At 36.8% G+C, this 19,130-nt stretch overlaps 2 protein-coding genes across 5 annotated transcripts in view; both read left to right on the top strand.

Moving 5' to 3' along the window:
• Positions 1-10,571, top strand: part of ilvbl (ilvB (bacterial acetolactate synthase)-like) — a 47,740-nt gene extending 37,169 nt beyond the window's left edge. For 3 of the 4 annotated variants that reach the window (XM_028810365.2, XM_028810364.2, XM_051932137.1), the window contains 4 exons: positions 3,179-3,249; positions 3,501-3,572; positions 5,689-5,794; positions 7,908-10,571. In XM_028810365.2, the coding sequence (XP_028666198.1) occupies positions 3,179-3,249; positions 3,501-3,572; positions 5,689-5,794; positions 7,908-8,086 (428 nt within the window). In that variant the 3' untranslated portion in view covers positions 8,087-10,571. Of the gene's footprint in view, positions 1-3,178; positions 3,250-3,400; positions 3,573-5,688; positions 5,795-7,907 lie in introns of those variants that run through there. The other variant, XM_051932138.1, reaches the window with a different exon arrangement.
• A 2,973-nt stretch (positions 10,572-13,544) lies between these two features.
• Positions 13,545-19,130, top strand: part of ei24 (EI24 autophagy associated transmembrane protein) — a 29,149-nt gene continuing 23,563 nt past the window's right edge. Inside the window, 1 exon segment of the mRNA XM_028810367.2 lies at positions 13,545-13,680. The gene's annotated coding sequence lies outside the window, so the exon portion shown is untranslated.

Below are 19,130 nucleotides of genomic sequence, written 5' to 3'. Positions count from 1 at the left end.
ACAAATAAGTAAAATATAAAAACTACATAATACTACAGATAAATGGAGTAATTTTGGATGCTGCTAAGAGAGTCCATGAAATGTGGAATATTTGAATGATTTCATGTTCTAACCTGATGATTAGTAAATTCTTAGAGATTATGCAGTGAAATAGACAAATCCCCCTTAGACTTAGATTCTTAGAAGTTTGCTGATTTATATAGTATGTGAGCTGTGTGCAGTTTTGATTCACTTACAGCAGTTTACATTTATGACAAATAGGGATGCTACACTTTTTAGTGCCATAATTGATCATTGACATTGTGTTACTAGAATTATCCAATACTGATTCAAATTTGTTTTCTGTTATATTTAAAATTGTTTTACACTGAAGTTCCTGCATAATTAGCCTTTCTTTTGTTCTATATATAAAGTGGTATTTTTATAATTAAATAATTACCTTTTTATTTTTTATTAACAAAATGAAATTCTGTAGACTTATTGTTCAGTGACCATAAATTTTTAAGTAAATAAAACCCCCTTAAAGCATACATTCAGCCAAACTTTTCACCTCAACACACATGCCATAAAAGAAAATAAAAATTCTTATTATAATTACAAACCATAGTTCAAATAAAATGTTCATGTTGATCAAGAAGATACAAGACTAGATACTTAATACGTTTACACATAAAATCGACATGTTTGGCTCTTAGTTAACAAGCCTATTGCTTACCAACCAAGAAGTGAAGGCAATAAGCTCACCCATTATGCACACTCAGACATGGAGTGTCCATTTTAATTACAGGTCAAAGTGAAAAGGTCTGAATTCATTGTCAGTTTCTGCCAAAGATGCACCCCTTTTCTTATACTCTGCTGTTCCTTTGCATGCAGAGGATGACTCTTTAGATTTCCTTTTACCAATTTATTACTGCACTAATAAACTAATATGCCCATCTTAATTCTTTCCTAAATTTTGACTGATCCCTGTTTATAGGAAGTTTGTCATCAAATGGCATGTATGATTCCTTAAGTACCATAATACTTAGTATAAACGAACACTACAGCTAATTTACCATAAAGCTTAGTAAAGAAGGTCCTAAAAAATCATTTTTTTAAGACCAACTGATTTACTGATCACCAATCGAGTCTCTTGGTGTGAAAATCAGCTGATCGATTGGAGCATCACTATTAATACCTTATAATGCCTTCTTTCTAGATGAGGGTATCAGATGCCATTCGCAATTTGTTGTGCTTCCGTGTTAGCTTCTTCGTAGCATGTATTATTTCATAATATATATTATTCAATGAAACTTCTTTTCCACTTTTAACCATTTGGTACAGTATCGTTATTGAACAACTGATGAAAGTAACCTCTTAGTTTTCAGTTTATGATGTCACTGTGCTGTATGGGAGCACAGCATAGCAACCCAAATACAAATAGTGTGGAAAAAAACATACAATTAAGATTCTCCACTTTGCACATTGTCTCATTCTTGGATTTCTTCTTTTTAACCGTTTATACCCCTCTCCAAAATTTACTTACAGATTTATTTCAGGGTTGCTATTATGTAACTTTGACAAACTGACAACATACAATGTTAAACAATATGGGTCAAATTTATCTGCAGAGTCTTAGCTGAAACTACTGTACACAAAAAGGTTCAGGTAAAATACCAAGGACTGCACCCCTCTGGCCCTGAAACTTCTCTTCTTGTATTGAGCACAGTAAATTAAATTAGTAAATTCCCACCTTTGGAAGTTCTGCTTGTACTCCTTCATTTAAAGAGATGGGCATTATGTTAGACCTCAAATTTATTAAAGGTTTTAATATATTTTAAGTTTAGTTTTATTCTATACCATGCTTAGTATTATCAAAATTATATAAAATAATATAATATATTGTTTTAAGCAGGTTAGAATATGTGTGTGTATTTTTTTTTAATAATAAAAAAGTGCATTTCTATTGATAAGCCTAGTATGTTTCAGGGGTGGGCAGATTCAGTCCTGAAGGGCCGCAGTGGCTGCAGGTTTTTGTTTCAACCCAGTTACTTAATAAGCACTTATTGCCCTGCTAACACCTCTGCTTCACTGTAGTTGTCTCGCTCATTAAGATTTTGAACCCTTATTGTTTTTTTTAGTCTTAAACAGCTATAGTCTTGGTTTTTAATTGCTCCTTATTAGCAATAACATGCAAATGACAAAAGAAACCAACATTTCTCCATTTAGCTTGTTTCCATTTACACCTGTGTATATTTATCATATACTATTGGGTTTAATTAAATACTTGGAAGGAAAGTGAAGAGAAAAAAGTGAAGCACTGAGAATAACTCGTCTGTTTTAGACTTCAAATCATTTGGATGATATCCTTAGAAAGGAAAAAAACTCTAGGATATGAGAATGACTCGACATAGCAGAGTTAAAGCACTAGCAGGCCATGAAATTAAATAATTGACAAGGATTGTTTTTTAATTAAGCAACTGGGTTGGAACAAAAACCTGCAACCACTGTGGCCCTCCAGGACTGAATCTGCCCACCTGTGGATACACTATTGAAAATACAAATAATTAACTTGAAGCAGAAAATTATTTGCATTGTAGCATACAAGAGTGATTTAGATTTAGCTAAGCCAAATCACTTAATAAAACTTAAAACAATAAAAACAAATCACAAACGGCTATGAGGATTGCACATGAATTATCTTATAGTAGATTGTCAATATGCTTTCGAGTACAAGTTCCAAAAGTTAAATGAAGTCCACCTCTGCTGCACTAATCTTATAGCCACTTACTATGCAGATCAAAGATAAATTGCATCCTCTAAATTAAAATTGTTAGTATGACTGGCATATTGTTTTGGACATTATGAACGGACATGCATCTTGAAATTTTGACTTAATCTTTCTCTTTCCAAATTCACATATTAGAAAAGCAAACTTGACTGTTTTAGTCCAGCTACCTTGCCAAAAACAGAACAGTTTATTAAGGCTAATTTGAAGAAAACTGCAGAAAAGAAGTTTGAAAGTCTGTGGATGGCACAGAATGAGATAATTAAGTATTTCACCAAATGTACTATATACTGTGTATATAGTGTTCTGCTATACTTGTATAATATGTCACTGTTTGAGGCCATATTTATTGAGACTGACCTGTTAAATCTGTCATATCTAAAGAGTGTTTTCTTTGATTTATTCTTTAAGGTGCATTTGGAACTTTGGGTGTCGGTGGAGGTTTTGCTCTGGGAGCAAAACTCTGCAGGCCAGAATCAGAGGTATGTATTAAAGCTAGTTACCTAGATCCGATCCTCCCAGTCTTGGAGACTTTCCTTTTTCTTTTTCTGTAAAGAATATTATTTTACTTTAGGGAAATGCTACCTTTTTGTTCCTTAATTATTTTCTAATGTATCGTTCCTTTCGGTCTAGGCGTGACTGAGACAGCTGGAAGACCAGAAAGTCAGAAAGCTGATCTAGGATTACCTGCAATTTTGTGAACATTGTTGCAATAAAACTATTCTCGCTCTAGGTCTGGGTTATTTATGGTGATGGGTCACTTGGATTCAGTGTTGCTGAATATGACACCTTCACTCGTCACAAGGTATGTGTTTTTTTGTGGATTATATATAACATGAAAATGGAAGTCGACTGCATGTTCTACTTGATGAAGATATCCATTCTATTATATTCTTTGGAAAGCTAGTATGTTGATGCTTTTTAAAGTGTGTTGCTCTGCTGTTTAATTTTAAGAGTTATACAAATTAAATATTTATTGATTCAAATTTAAAAAACCTATTTTGCATGGTGGTGTTTAAAAAGCTTATACACCTCTTAAAGATAAATAATTTTAAGTACATTCAAACAGGAAAGGTACAAACATAAGTACCAGGCAGAAAGAAAGTAAGAAATCTACTTAACCTCACTGGACTTAACTAAACAATATTGTCCCTCTATGTCAATTTGCTCACCTAGTACACTTCTTCTAAAATCTGGTTGTATATTTTCTGACTGCTGGTCCCAATTCTCATTAAAAAAGCTCTCTTCAAATTCAGAAGGCAGATTTTCAGATCTCTAGTGTTGACGAAATTCACCAAAGCATTTTTCATAGCAAATATACTGCATTTGCCAGTAACAAATATTTCCCTGGAAATTTGCCTTGTGGCCATCTTACATCAACTTTTTTTCTCAGCACCCCATAATGCTTTGTGAGACCAGTGTGACATTACAGAGTTGTAGCAGTTAATATTGGATGGAATAGCCTCCAAAACTCCAGAGTATAATTCATGTGAATAAATTTAAACACAAAATGTGCAAACAGAAGGAAACTGGAAATGTATTATTTGTGTCTTAAAGGTAATGTCTTCTTGTATGGCCTTGTGTGTGACCTGTGTGTAATACATGGGCCCACCCCTTTAATGGTATTACCAAGAGTCAAGCAGGAATGAATGAACAGACCACATGCCTTAGCGCTTATTTGGCAGTAGTGGCAGTGGATCCTGAACAAAAGTAAAACTGCATTATTATAATCCACCCAAACCTACCTCAGTTTCTCCATATCCATTTACTTCAATGCATTTCGGTGAGTTCAGTGAAGTTCCTGAACATTCTCGTGATTTCGTGAAACTCAAGGCAAAGCCAGTTCAGCAGGTGTGTGCATCACTACTCTTAATGCATCACACACCCAGTTTATGTCTATGCCAGTTTCAAAACATTTTTAGCCCTTATTACCACAGCTTAAGGATTATGACATTTGACTCTACCAAGGCCTCTGTGAATAACTCCCAAACACAAACACCTCTTAACCCCATGGTTTTCAAACTGTGGTACTTCAAGTCATGCCAAGTGGTACTCGTGTGGTCCTTTATTTTCCATGAATCGATGTTGCTAGAATGCCAATATGTTGCATATAATCATATATAGTATAGGTATACTACTGTAAATGCGTGGAAGACTCCAAGCTGGCTTTTATTAGTGCGGGCACCCATTTCCTTAATTAGTTTAATATCACTTTAACATCATAATGATAGTCATTATAGTGATTATAGTGACTTTTTCTTCAAAACAACACGGGCATAAATTAACGATTCATTGACAGTGGTACTTCAGTTTACTGGTCCTTGCGGAGTGGTATTTGTTCAAAAAAGTTTGAAAACCATGGTCTTAACCTGTGATCCATTTTAAGAAACTAAGATAAATACTATTATGAAAGTTAAAAGTATTGTGAAATTGAAGTACAGTATGTTAAAATATCTCAGTGAATCAAAATTTAATGTACATCTTTTTCATCATATAGTATATCATTTTGCCACTTTGCATTGATACATTCAGAATTTCAAACTTTAAATAACAAGGTATGGTTTTTATATGTACATATTATAGTTAAAGAGAGAACAAGCTTGATATGTGATGCGCTTCCATTGGATTTGTTAGTCCAGATTATTATTATAATGTTTGATTTTATGAGAATGGACGCAACCATTGAAGAGTCTTCACCAGTTAAGTGAATTGTATTGGTATTCTTACCTTAATGTGCTACTATGTATCATTGTATGATGTCAGCTATTGTTATCTTTCACACAACATTATTTTTCATTTAATATAAAGAATGATGTTTTTGACCAGATTAGGGTTTTTGATCAGTATCAGAGCACTGAGACTGAAATGTTTTTTTTTTTTTTCGGATACTATTTTACTTTTTGTTCTGTTTCCCTTTGTAGACACCAGTAATTTCACTCGTGGGAAATGATGCCTGTTGGAGCCAAATCTCTCGAGAGCAGGTTCCTCTTCTAGGAAGCAATGTTGCTTGTGGACTTGCCTTCACAGGTCAGAAAACCCATCTCTAAGCTCAGAATGTGGACTTAAGAATTTCACAACTGAGTTTAAAAATTCAGACATATTCATTAGTTTAGTGTTTAATATAACAGGTTATTGTTTAAAAATGTAAATAGCCTTCTCAAATGAACTTAATGCAGATTTGTGATGGCCTGAACCTATTGAGGAATTATCAGAAATGAGACAGAAATCAACCATTGATTGGGAGCAACTCCATTATGGGGAACCATTCACAAATGCCACATTTTTACAGTACAGAATTGTGAAGAGTCCGAGTAATGTGGTAATGGGCACGAGCCTACACAGAATACAGATTCATCACAGAGGACACACATTTTCAGCAGGCCAGTTAAGAATTGCTAGTAAATCTAAAAGCAAAAACTGCCAAGGATCAAACCATAAGACATGGGTGGATTCATCTGCCTTGGGGTCTGTCTGTGTGGAGTTTGCAGGTTCTTTCATGTGCTCATGGAAGATTTGTCAAAGTACTCCATGTTTGTCCCACTTCCGGGCTAAGACTGACAGTTGTCAGTTTCCCTGGTGTCATTAAGCACGTATTAGTGATCGGATGCCCTGTCCATGACTGGTTGCTACTTTGCGTTTAATGCTTCCTGGGTGGGCCAAAAGCCACCAACAAACCTATGTTGGTAATGTTCAAGAGAATAAAAAAATAATAAATTGTGTGCCATACTTAATGAATAATTATAGATTAATATTTGGTATTAAACAAGCATAAAAGAATAATATATGACGTTTGTTTTACCTTTGTGCTTTGCAGTGTCACCGTCAGTTTGTGTTTTGTTTATGAACCAAACACAATTAAGTGTTTGCATATTCTTTCTATATACAGTACTGTGAAAATGTCTTAGGCACTTTAGCTAGTTAAATAAATGTTCCTCATAGATGCTCATTTTATGTCTTCTGAATTAGCATGTCAATAAACAAAGAGTATATTTTAGAGTTCCAAACATTCCTTTTTCAAAAAGTGAAGTGATACAATAAGATACTTTAATGTCTTAAATAAAGAAACAAAGAAAAAGACTACTTCTCAGTTACATGACATGAGAGCTTTATAGGCATATAGCTCAGTGCTTGATTAAGATGCTAATAATCAAAGGCATCATGTGTAGGTTGAATCATAATGATTGACGAAATCAGAAAAGGAATAAAAAATTACTTGTGACATCAGTGCCTAAAAGTGCATAAAACCTTTATCAATGCTGTATTGTGTTTTGATAAAAATTTGCAAGTAACTGATATGTAAATGCATAGTTACAAAAGGAAATGACAGGTTAAAAAATTCTGTCTATCCAGTTCCTGGACATAGTTAATCCCTTTCTAGGATGCTGAAGTGGCACAAACCATGCTGACAGCAGCCAGCCCAATAGAAGGTGCAAGTTCACCTTTAAAGTACTTTTGTGTGACACACCCACACTCATTCACACCAGATCAGTTTGGACCAAGTAAATAGGCCAGTTAGGCCGGGACACGCATCTTTTCACTGATAAAATACAAATACATTTAAATTGATCATTGCATTGTTATGTTTAAATATTGTTCAGAATGACAACATTGAGACATAACATGAAGTGTGAACATTGACATTTGTTAAAATAGTCTTTCAGGGGCAGTTATAGCAAAAATAAAGCTGTAGTACTTTTTATTGTTTTACCTAGTAAAAAAGGTTTTGAAAGAGCAAGTTGTGAATTTTTATATTACAGATGCTGACACCATTTTGTGTTAGTTTAATATTTAACTTTAAAAACAAGGTCACTCAGTAAAATTAAAGAATTATATTTTGTTTGCATGGTTGTATTGTACTACTTTTCAAACCTAAAATAACAATGATATTTAGACAAAAATAACCAAATATTGCTTTCCAAAACTGTGCAAAAATTACATTGAGCTTTTTGGGAGCCAGTGTTATTTTGTTAATGAAAATTATTTATCAAAATATCTTTAAGTGTTGAGTCCAGAATGGCTTTATTCATACATTCATACTACACTGAACTTTGTGTTTTTTATGTATGTACAGGTGTTGTATATGTGCATGTAACAAACAAATACAGTTATAAATAAATACTTTTTATTTTTTTTTAACTAGATTATCACATAGTGGCAGACGGTTATGGAGGTAAAGGCTATCTGGTCAGCTCCAGTGAGGAACACAAACTGGAGGAAATTATAAAGAGTGCCCAGCGGGACAACCGAGAGGGACGTGCTGCACTCATTAATGTCCTAATAGGAAAAAGTAATTTTAGAGAGGGCTCCATCTCTGTGTAGAGTTCCTGGTAGTCCTGTTTTTGTTTTTAATTTTGTTCAAATATCTCATTGTTTAGCTTTGTTGTTAACATAATTGTTTAAAAAGGAATATACTAAAGCTGCATCTGAAAAGAGTTTTTAAAACGAATGGCTTATTTTAAAAATGGTTTAAATTACAGTCACGGTTAAGTTTTTTAGGTGCTATAATGTTCACATCTTGCAGCAGAATCTAGTTTCTTTGTAAATGGGTTCATTTTCAATTGTAGCACATGTGCTTGCATTCGAAGGCAAACATGCACTTTAGGCATAAATAAAAAGCACTATTCATCATGTACTGGAATTCCTTTTAATATCTGACATTTTGATATGTTTCTTTTGTGTATGTGTGGCTGTAGCATTATATTTCCTACCTCAGCATATTAAAAAGCAATTTAAAGAAGAAAGAAATTTGTTTAATTAAACGTTAGGAAGTTTACTCTGCTGCACAGTCCAGATTTTTGTACATTGTACTGTTATTTACAAATCCTTTGTTGACGAGTAGTACAGAAACACGGCAGGTTGAGTACATAATAAAAAAGGAACATTAATCAAAACTTCACATTTTTTACACATTTACTGCAGGCAGCTTTACATCAAACGAAAGGCCATGTGATATCAAAGAGTCAGACTCCAATCCTCAGGGTCTGCCGTGTCTTCTAAGCCTAACGTCAAATACATAATCCTAATTATTATTGAATTAATTAATATATAAAAACATGGAAGTGTTCTGATTAAATAATATATACATTTTTAATTGATTTTCACATCAAATGCATAAGCTTCTGAAGTCATTGTCATCTCTGTCCTCCTCTCCATGTTAAACTACTCGGCTACCAGTGCACCAGTTTCATTGTAATATCGTACCATTTATTCTTCATATACACTTATATAGAAAGTTCAGTTTTCATTGATATGGCTCAACAGAGTGTGTCTAAAATTTGAAAAGCCCCTCACTTAAAATGCATAAGTGAATTTTCAAAATTGTGTGTCTTAAAATATTACAATACAATACAATACAATTTATTTTTGTATAGCCCAAAATCACACAAGGAGTGCTGCAATGGGCTTTAACAGGCCCTGCCTCTTGACAGCCCCCCAGCCTTGACTGTCTAAGAGGACGAGGAAAAACTCCCAAAAAAAAAACCTAGTAGGGAAAAATGGAATAAACCTTGGGAAAGGTAATTCAAAGAGAGACCTCTTTCCAGGGAGGCTGGGCATGCAGTGGGTGTCAAAAAGAAAGGGGTCAATACAATACACAGAACACAACACAAGTAATCCTCAATACAGTATAATAGAGTAATAGAAATATTACAAGTACAGAGCAGAATTCAACAGTAGATAATATTACCGGTACATAATATGATTTGTATAATACGAATATTACTGATTCATTTACTCCTCAAATGAATCCTGAGGGACATTATTTCAACTTGTAAATTTTTCTCCTTTATTTGTCTGAGAACCACTCATGACAGTAAAATAGATTCCTAATATGAGTTATGTAAATGTCAGTAAAGTCACGCTTGCAGGTTGAAAATCATCATCATGTCAGCTGCTTATGTGAATCTCTGCAACCCCAACTTACTTCTCATGCTGCTTGCAGTCGTATTAGGTTAAGTGACCTTTATAACTCTAAAAGTAAGAAATACAAGCAAGTAAAGCAGAAAGTCGCTTCACTTATGCAGAAATTAATTTAAGAAGAGGGCATGGCTTGGCAGGCCATTATGTAAACAGTGAATAAATATCTACACAGCATTTAACTTACACTAAAATCAGCCTCATGGCTGCAGCCATGTTTTATTATCTGCAGTTTATAATGATTCAAAATTACTTTGACACAGAATGACCTGCTGTCCATCACAGTCCTTTGTAGCCAACAATTTTAGCTTGGGACTTCAACGTAGATTATACCTTTCCATCGGGTTCTTCTTTCAAATATGTTATGTTTTATTTCTTAGTTATACTTTTTTTTTTTAATCATCAATGTTGATTTAAAAAAAATGTGACAACTGTGACTCCTTTACAAGACTCTCTGTAATCTGATCTAAACCGCAGAAGTTAGTTGAAGGTCTCTCCACTTTTTTTTTGATCACTAAAATGTAACTTTCCTTGTATGACTGACACAATGTTTATATGGACATTTCAGATGTTAATCAGTAGAGGAAAACAATTCAAATAATTAAAATGAAACCTGCAGTTATTAAAGCTGGCGAGATATTTTTGTTGCTTAATCAAGCAGGAAAGCTACAAACAAAAAACAAAATGAAAAAACGGTAATCAATTTCCAGATTCTTTTTCTATTGAAGTGTATTGTCTGCTTCTGTGTAGCATTACATTAAATGTTTATTTTTATGGTACTGAACTACTGTTGAATTGCTACATTATGGTTTTACCAAAGTTTGGTTACTACAAAGTCATATATGCTTCTGTGCCCTAAAAATCTAATTAAAGTACATTTGCTAACTTTCATATTTTTTTCTTTCTGAAATGTTAGTCATTTAATGCAGTTTATCTTTGGTATTCAGTCTGTATGTATTCTGATGTTTAACATGACATGCTTTACTCACCTACAAGGATAATATCTTGTATTGTTATCCATTATTCCATTTTCTGGAAAACTCGTTTGCTTTAGTTTAGAAGGTAACATTGTGTAAGTTGCCTATCAGCAGTAGCATGGGAAGTCCTTTTGGTTGAAAAGCTCGTCTGGGATATTGCACAGTATATTTTACCTTGCACGTGTATAAACATGCACACACAAGCCAAAACATTATGGCCACCTGCCTGATATGCTACTGCTCCTGCATGTGCCACTGTAGCTCCAGCCTACTGAGGCACTGACTCTGGAAGACCTGTGAAGTGGTCCTGTGGTATCTTGCAGCAGATCCTCTAACTCTGCCACAGATCAGACTCATTGTTCCAACATACGCCACAATACCCAATTACACTGAGATATATGGGGTATTTGGGAGCCAGGACAACACTCTGAAATCTTCCTCAAACCATTCCCGAATAATTGTGTGCAATGTGGCAGGACACATTATATTGCTGAAAGATGTCACTTTATTTTGGGAATACTATTGCCAAGATGGGGTGTATGTGGTCTGCAAGAATGTTTAGGTAGTTGGTATACATCAAATTAAATTCCACATAAATGCATAAACCCAGGGTTTCCCCACAGAACATTGCCCAAAGTATGACACTTCCACCACCAGCTTGTAATCTTCCTCCAGGGCATCCTGGTGCCATCCCTTTTCTAGGTTAACCATGCACATGTACCCAGCCATCCACATGATTCACCAGAAAATGGGATGCATCAGACCAGGCAACCTTCTTCTGTTGATCCAAGGTCCAGTTTGTTTTGGATGTCTTCTTTATTCGTTGAGTTATACATGTTTGATGTTGTATCCATGAGTAATGGGGTATTTCATTAATATAGCCATGTCACAGTTATTCAAATCCTGTATAATATTGTTGTTTTTAAAACCTTTTGCTAGTTATTATGGTCTAAAGTGGAACTAAAACATAATTAAGCCTTTAGGAATTCAATTCAATAATGATCCCCAATTGGCTTCAACTTTGATGCACATACAGTATAAGCCTCACCCATGAAGGTGCTGAAGGTGAGTTGCAATCATGGGTAAGACTAAGGAGCTTTCAGAAAAGCTGAGGGTGGAAATTATTTCATTGCACCTGAAGGGATTTGGGTTTAAGAAGATCTCCCAAAAATAGAACATTGCAAGAGGCACCATTGGGGAGCATTTGAAAGAAGTTTAAACTTATGGCACATCCGTAAACCTGCCTGGTTAAGGCAGAAAGTCCAAAATGTCCTCAAGAGCCCTTAACAACTTAGTCAGGACAACGAGGAAAAACCCCCATGTTGCTGCAATATACCTTTCAGGATGACCCAAACAAGGCCAGGACAAGTACTTCAGTGGCAACTGTTAGACCAACACAGAATAAACACTTCATGGTTACACTCCAAGATGCACTCAACTCTTGACCACAAAGAACATCAAAGGATGACTAGAATATGCCAGGAGAAATTTGGAAAGGCCTGTAGAGTTTTGGGAAACAGTTCTACACACTGATAAAACTAAATTGGAACTGTTTGGACACATGGACCACCAGTATGTCTGGTGCAAGAAAGGCCAGGCCTATAACCAAAAGAATACCATCCCCACAGTCAAGCATGGTGATGGGTCATTGATATTGTGGGGATATTTTTCAGGGGTAGGAACTGGAAATCTCGACCATGGAACTAGCATCATGGATTCCCAGAAGTACCTGGCCATTTTAAAGAGGAATTTGATGCCTTGTGTTCAGAAATTGAATTTTGATGATCATTGGACTTTGCAGCAGGACAAAGTTAACAAAAGCTTGGCTGACAAATGGATCCTAGAATGCCCTGGAATGGCCTTCTCAGTCCCCAGATTTAAATTACATTGAAAATATTTGGTGGGATTGAAAGAAGGCAGTTGTAGCACAGAACCCATGAAATATCAGTGAGCTGGAGGCTTTTGCATGTGAAGAATGGGTAAAGATCCCAACAGAGAGGTGTTAAGAAGCTTGACCACAAAGAGCATCAAAGGTCGACTAGAATATGCCAGTAGAAATAACACTTATTGAAAACAATTATTGGAAGTTTTAAAAGCTAAAGGATGCGCCACAAAGTACTGAAGCTGGGGGTTGAATAACTGCACATGAAAATTTATGAAAAGAGTTAAATTTTTAATTTGAGCTTAAACTTACCTGACTCCTACAGAACTTCAATGCACCACTCTTGAGCTCATCTTTTCTTCGGCTTTAATAACCAGAGGGAAGTCTCAGGAGTGGCGATGTCAAGGTGGTTTACTCTTTATCATAAGGGTGAAATTTTCTATAGAACATAGGGTCCAAAAATGGAAAAAAAAATTGTTTTCTTAGGGGCTGCAGGTGGTCTACCAAACAGCTTGATGTCTTCCATAATTTGACATCAAGACAACGGTTTATTAGTACGTTTGCTCCTACCTGCGAGTCAGGAGGTGCCGGACAAAAATAATTGAAACGACTTCTTATTCTAAACAAAATTAAAGCTCTATTTTGCGTATATTTCCTATTTTAGGAATGCCCTTTATTAATTCTTGTCATTTTTTAAAAGATTTTTCATTGCCTTCTTGTTAAGCATTTTGAGCTTCATCCTTTGTATGAAAGCATGCTATAGAAACAAAAAGGATGTTGATGTTGTTGCAGAACAGAAAATTAATAAATCCATTTTTATAAGCTTAGCAACGACTAAAACCAAGCATGATGGACTACACTATTCTACTGTGCTAAACGGGATGTCCTCACGCAGAAACTGAACAGAAAGCAAGATGTACAGCAACAAGAGTCACGATAAACGAGTTCGCCACCTACACGTCAAGGGAACGACAAAGACCATCATGCCTCGGTGATGGACGCGAGCATGCGCAGTGTTGTTTTGCGTTGGGCCTCAGAGCGGTGTATTGATGTGTGTGACAGAAGAAAGGAGGGAGACAAGCACTGTTTAAAATTAAAACGCGGAAAGAAAGCGACGGTGGCAAGATTATCTACATGAGGTAAGTGTTGGATTACTCCCTTTGGCTCTCTGCGACGAGTTAAACGATCGTTTTTAAAGAACAAAAGTCTTGTTCCCGGGTGGAGCAGTTTGCTGCTGTTGTCTTGTTGACAGCTGGATTTGCAGTTCGCATATCCCATGATTTACTTGATGCTTATTAAAAATAAGGAAACTGACAAAGTGAATTGGTATCGACAAGATTATTTTTAAAAAACACTGATCCTCTCAGAGATCGCGACACATCCGCGCGCGGAAACACCCGAAAAATGCAGTGAGTGACGTGCGAGGTGAGCGGCAGCCAGCAATAAAAGCTTTCGGTTCATCGGAATACAAAAGTCACACCACAGAATACGAGAAAAGAAAGCCACCGGCACTGCTCTGCTCGGTTCAGCTCTGAATGTGCCGCTTTTTGGAGCATTTCATCAAGGCTATTTGATAGTCGTTGAATTTCAGCATCTAAATAAGCATCATTGTAGTGGTTTCATTCTCTTGTGCACCTGTTTATGCATGCCAGTTTTACTGTAGCATACTTGTACTGTACATTAATAATAATTAATCAACCCATTCATTTTGCTGATATGGCATTTTCATAACTTGTTAAGTTAATTGAATTACTTTTGAGAAATCAAAAAATATTTTACACTGCTAATACAATGAGCCAATTTAGCTTACCAAAATCCATCAGTTACATTTTCATAACATGGCAGCACAGGGCAGGAAGGAGGAGTCACACTCATTCCTCAAACTAGATTTATTTTGAATCCACCTTGGCTAAAAACTTTCAAACTCAAATTAACCCAGCTTTACACAATCTCATATTACCAAACAATTAATATGTTAAGTCAGTGTATCTACTTATATTCCATAAAATAATGATTAAGAGACAGATGTTTTTTTCAGCTTTTAGTTGCTACACTACCGGTCAAAGATTTTAGAACAACTTGGTTTTTCCGGTTTTTCTTAATCGGTTGAAATGCAATGCATGACCTAAAATGATGAAATGGTAAGCAGCAAACTGCCAGAAGTTTACATTTAAAGTTTAGATTAGCAAAAACTGAAAAAAGTAAAATTTCAGAATATTACAGATGGGCTTTGATGTTCTGTAGTAATTTAATTAAAGTAAATTAAGCCTTGCAAACAATTTGCACAGGTGCAACCAAGCTCTAGCTTTGTGGTTGATGTCTAAAGTTGTTGCTTCAGAATGTCCAGATAATGCTGCTTCTTCTTCATGATGTCATCTATTTTATGAAGTGCCCCAGTCCTTTCCCCAGCAAAACACCCCCACAACGTGATACTGGCTCCACTGTACTTCACAGTTAGACATGGTGTTCTTTGAATTAAGAGCCTCACTCGTCAGCGTCCATACATATCATTGATCATGATGGCCAAACCATTCAAATTTGGCTTCTTCTGACCAGAGAACACTCCTCTGAAATGCTGCGTCTTTGACCTGGTGAGCAATTGCAAACTGTATTCTGGCTTTTTTATGTCAATTTTGAAGTAATGGTGCCTTCCTTGGTTAACAACCTTTCAGGCTGTTGCAATGGAAGAGCTCTCTTAATGGTTGGGTGACGACACTTTTGTTACTGATGCCTCCAACTCCTTCACCGCTTCCTTAGGTTGTTATCTTGGAATTCTGTTGGACCCTTTTAAAACAAACTTTGTTCATCCCTGGAAGTCAACTTGTGCTTCCTTTCTGAGTGATGTAAAGTCTGCATGGTCCCAAGCTTTTTATATTTTCATACAACTTTTGAGATTGCTCTTAAGGAGGAATCTGACTTAATTTGTTTGATTTCCCGATTTGTCTTAACCACAAGAAAGTTCTAGTTCTACAGGTAGGCACTTATATACAGCCACAGGTTTTCTATTTAAACACTAGTTATGATAATTAGCAACTCAGAAGCTGTTAAAAAGTAATTACATCAATTCCCAGTCACCCATGCTGTTTAAAGAGACAATCAACTTTTTATATGTAAACTTTTGACCCACTGAAAATATGACATAGTGGTTAAAAGCCAAAATAAAATTGTCTCTTAATGATTATTTTGGAGAAAAACTTTTATTGAAATTGACTTAACACGTGAATTGTTTGGTCACGTAATTTGTGTGAACTTAGCAGATTTTAAGTTTGAAAGGTTTTAGCCATGGTTTATGTTAACCTGTGGCCTCAACTGTACATACACATACAAAACTGGGATACGGTGAGTAACCCAGTTAAGGCAGAAACCTGGTTTCTTAAAAAGCCCAGTTTACATGCATGAGCCCACCTAAGCGGTTATCCTTTGCCAAAACACTCCGATGTTATAAAAAAAAAAATACATAAAATAAAAGAATAATATCAACAATGGCCGCAATGAATGTAAAAAGAGGCTTGGAGCTCGTGTCTTCCGAGATCGTGCTGCTGAGTTTAGTGTAGTAAAGGTCCCAGCATTTAATTAATAATGCCTTTAAATGAATCACACAATCATTTATTGTATTTGATATATATATATATATATATATATATATATACACAGAGAGTTGTGCTTGAAAGTTTGTGAACCTTTAGAATTTTCTATATTTCTGCATAAATATGACCTAAAACATCATCAGATTTTCACTCAAGTCCTAAAAGTAGATAAAGAGAAACCAGTTAAACAAATGAGGCAAAAATATTATACTTGGTCATTTATTTATTAAGGAAAATGATCGAATATTACATATTTGTGAGTGGCAAAAGTATGTGAACCTTTGCTTTCAGTATCTGGTGTGACCCCCCCCTTTTGCAGCAATAACTGCAACTAAACATTTCCGGTAACTGTTGATCAGTCCTGTATACCGGCTTGGAGGAATTTTAGCCCATTCCTCCGTACAGAACAGCTTCATCTTTGGGATGTTGGCGGGTTTCCTCACATTAACTACTCGCTTCAGGTCCTTCCACAACATTTTGATTGGATTAAGGTCAGGACATTGACTTGGCCATTCCAAAACATTAACTTTATTCTTCTTTAACCATTCTTTGGTAGAACGACTTGTGTGCTTAGGGTCATTGTCTTGCTGCATGACCCACCTTCTCTTGAGATTCAGTTCATGGACAGATGTCCTGATATTTTCCTTTAGAATTCTCTGATATAATTCAGAATTCATTGTTCTATCAATGAAGGCAAGCCGTCCTGGCCCAGATGCAGCAAAATAGGCCTAAACCATGATACTACCACCATCATGCTTCACAGATGGGATAAGGTTCTTATGCAGGAATGCAGTGTTTTCCTTTCTCCAAACATAACACTTTTCATTGAAACCATCCATCCATCCATTTTCTAACCCGCTGAATCCGAATACAGGGTCACGGGGGTCTGCTGGAGCCAATCCCAGCCAACACAGGGCACAAGGCAGGGAACCAATCCTGGGCAGGGTGCCAACCCACCGCAGGACACACACAAACACACCCACACACCAAGCACACACTAGGGCCAATTTAGAATCACCAATGCACCTAACCTGCATGTCTTTGGACTGTGGGAGGAAACCGGAGTGCCCAGAGGAAACCCACGCAGACACGGGGAGAACATGCAAACTCCACGCAGGGAGGACCCGGGAAGCGAACCTTCATTGAAACCAAAAAGTTCTACTTTGGTCTCATCCGTCCACAAAACATTCTTCCAATAGCCTTCTGGTTTGTCCACGTGATCTTTAGCAAACTGCAGACGAGCTGCAATGTTTTTTTTGGAGAGCAGTGGCTTTCTCCTTGCAACCCTGCCATGCACACCATTGTTGTTCAGTGTTCTCCTGATGGTGGACTCATGAACATGAACATTAGCCAATGTGAGAGAGGCCTTCGGTTGCTTAGAAGTTACCCTGGGGTCCTTTGTGACCTCGCCTACTATTACACGCCTTGCTCTTAGAGTGATCTTTGTTGGTCGACCACTCCCGGGGAGCATAACAATGGTCTTGAATTTCCTCCATTTGTACACAATCTTTCTGACTGTGGATTGGTGGAGTCCAAACTCTTTAGAGATGGTTTTGTAACCTTTTCCAGCCTGATGAGCATCAACAACTCTTTTTCTGAGGTCCTCAGAAATTTCCTTTGTTCGTGCCATGATACACTTCCACAAATATGTGTTGTGAAGAGCAGACTTTGATAGATCCTGTTCTTTAAATAACACAGGGTGCCCACTCACACCTGATTGTCATCCCATTGATTGAAAACACCGGACTTGAATTTCAACTTCAAACTAACTGCTAATCCTAGAGATTCATATACTTTTGCCACTCACAAATATGTAATATTCGATCATTTTCCTTAATAAATAAATGACCAAGTATAATATTTTTGTCTCATTTGTTTAACTGGTTTCTCTTTATCTACTTTTAGGACTTGAGTGAAAATCTGATGATGTTTTAGGTTATATTTATGCAGAAATATCCATATTACTAAACGAGAATGGTAAACCGGATATGGACGCAGGGACATGCCCGTGGACGCAAAAAACATAGTGCGCAGGCGCGACACAAAGCCCCCCTCCAACCAACGGAAATCGCACGAGATATGGTGCGCCCACTAACAGAAATGGGGCATTGCGCCCATAGCACACACAAAAAAAAGGAGTTAGACGCAGGCGCCACACAAAGCCCATACAGACGCAGGCTCCACACAAAGCCCATAACACACAAAAAAGAGGATTCAGACCCACGCCCCAGAGTGTAAGAAATGAGGCAACGCGCCTAAAAAATTAGCACACAAAAAAAAAACGAGTCAGACGCGGGCGCCACACGAAGCCCATAGCACACAAAAAAGAGGATTCAGACCCACGCCCCACAATGAAACGGGACAGACTACGGAGTCCACACACTAACATAAATAGGAAATGAGACACAAAGCACCCCTCCACTAACAGAAATAAGAAATGAGGCAACGCGCCCATACCACACAACACAGAGGAGTCACACGCACGCGCCACACAAAGCCTATAGCACACAAAAAAGAGGAGTCAGACACACGCCCGAAAGTGAAACGGGACAGACTACGGACTCCACACAGGGTCACCCATCGAGACCGAGATTACGGCTCAAAAACGAAACAGCGACCGCATCCAAACACTCGACATCATACAGAAATCCCACATATACGGACAAAACAACATATTTGAATCACATTATCCCCGCCTAACAGTGAAACGGGACATACTACGGAGTCCACAAAGGTTCACAAATCAAGCACGAGATTGTACGGACAAAGAGTAGTCACCCCCCTGCACCACAGTAAAACGTGACAGACTACGGAGTCCACAAAGGGTCACACATCAAGCCCGAGATATTACGAAAAGCGAATTGTGTTACGGAAAACGGCAGATACTACGATAGGAGCATTCACCTACAACGCGCATCTGAAATCAACGTACACACTACACAGCAGAATCCACGCACTTCTAAAAAACCGGACGCAGACACCCGCCATCATACATAAACAAC

This window comes from Erpetoichthys calabaricus, chromosome 9 (assembly GCF_900747795.2).
Source record: "Erpetoichthys calabaricus chromosome 9, fErpCal1.3, whole genome shotgun sequence".
Lineage (NCBI taxonomy): Eukaryota > Metazoa > Chordata > Cladistia > Polypteriformes > Polypteridae > Erpetoichthys > Erpetoichthys calabaricus.
Note: the sequence above shows the minus strand (reverse complement) of the source record. Positions and strands in the feature narration are given on the sequence as shown.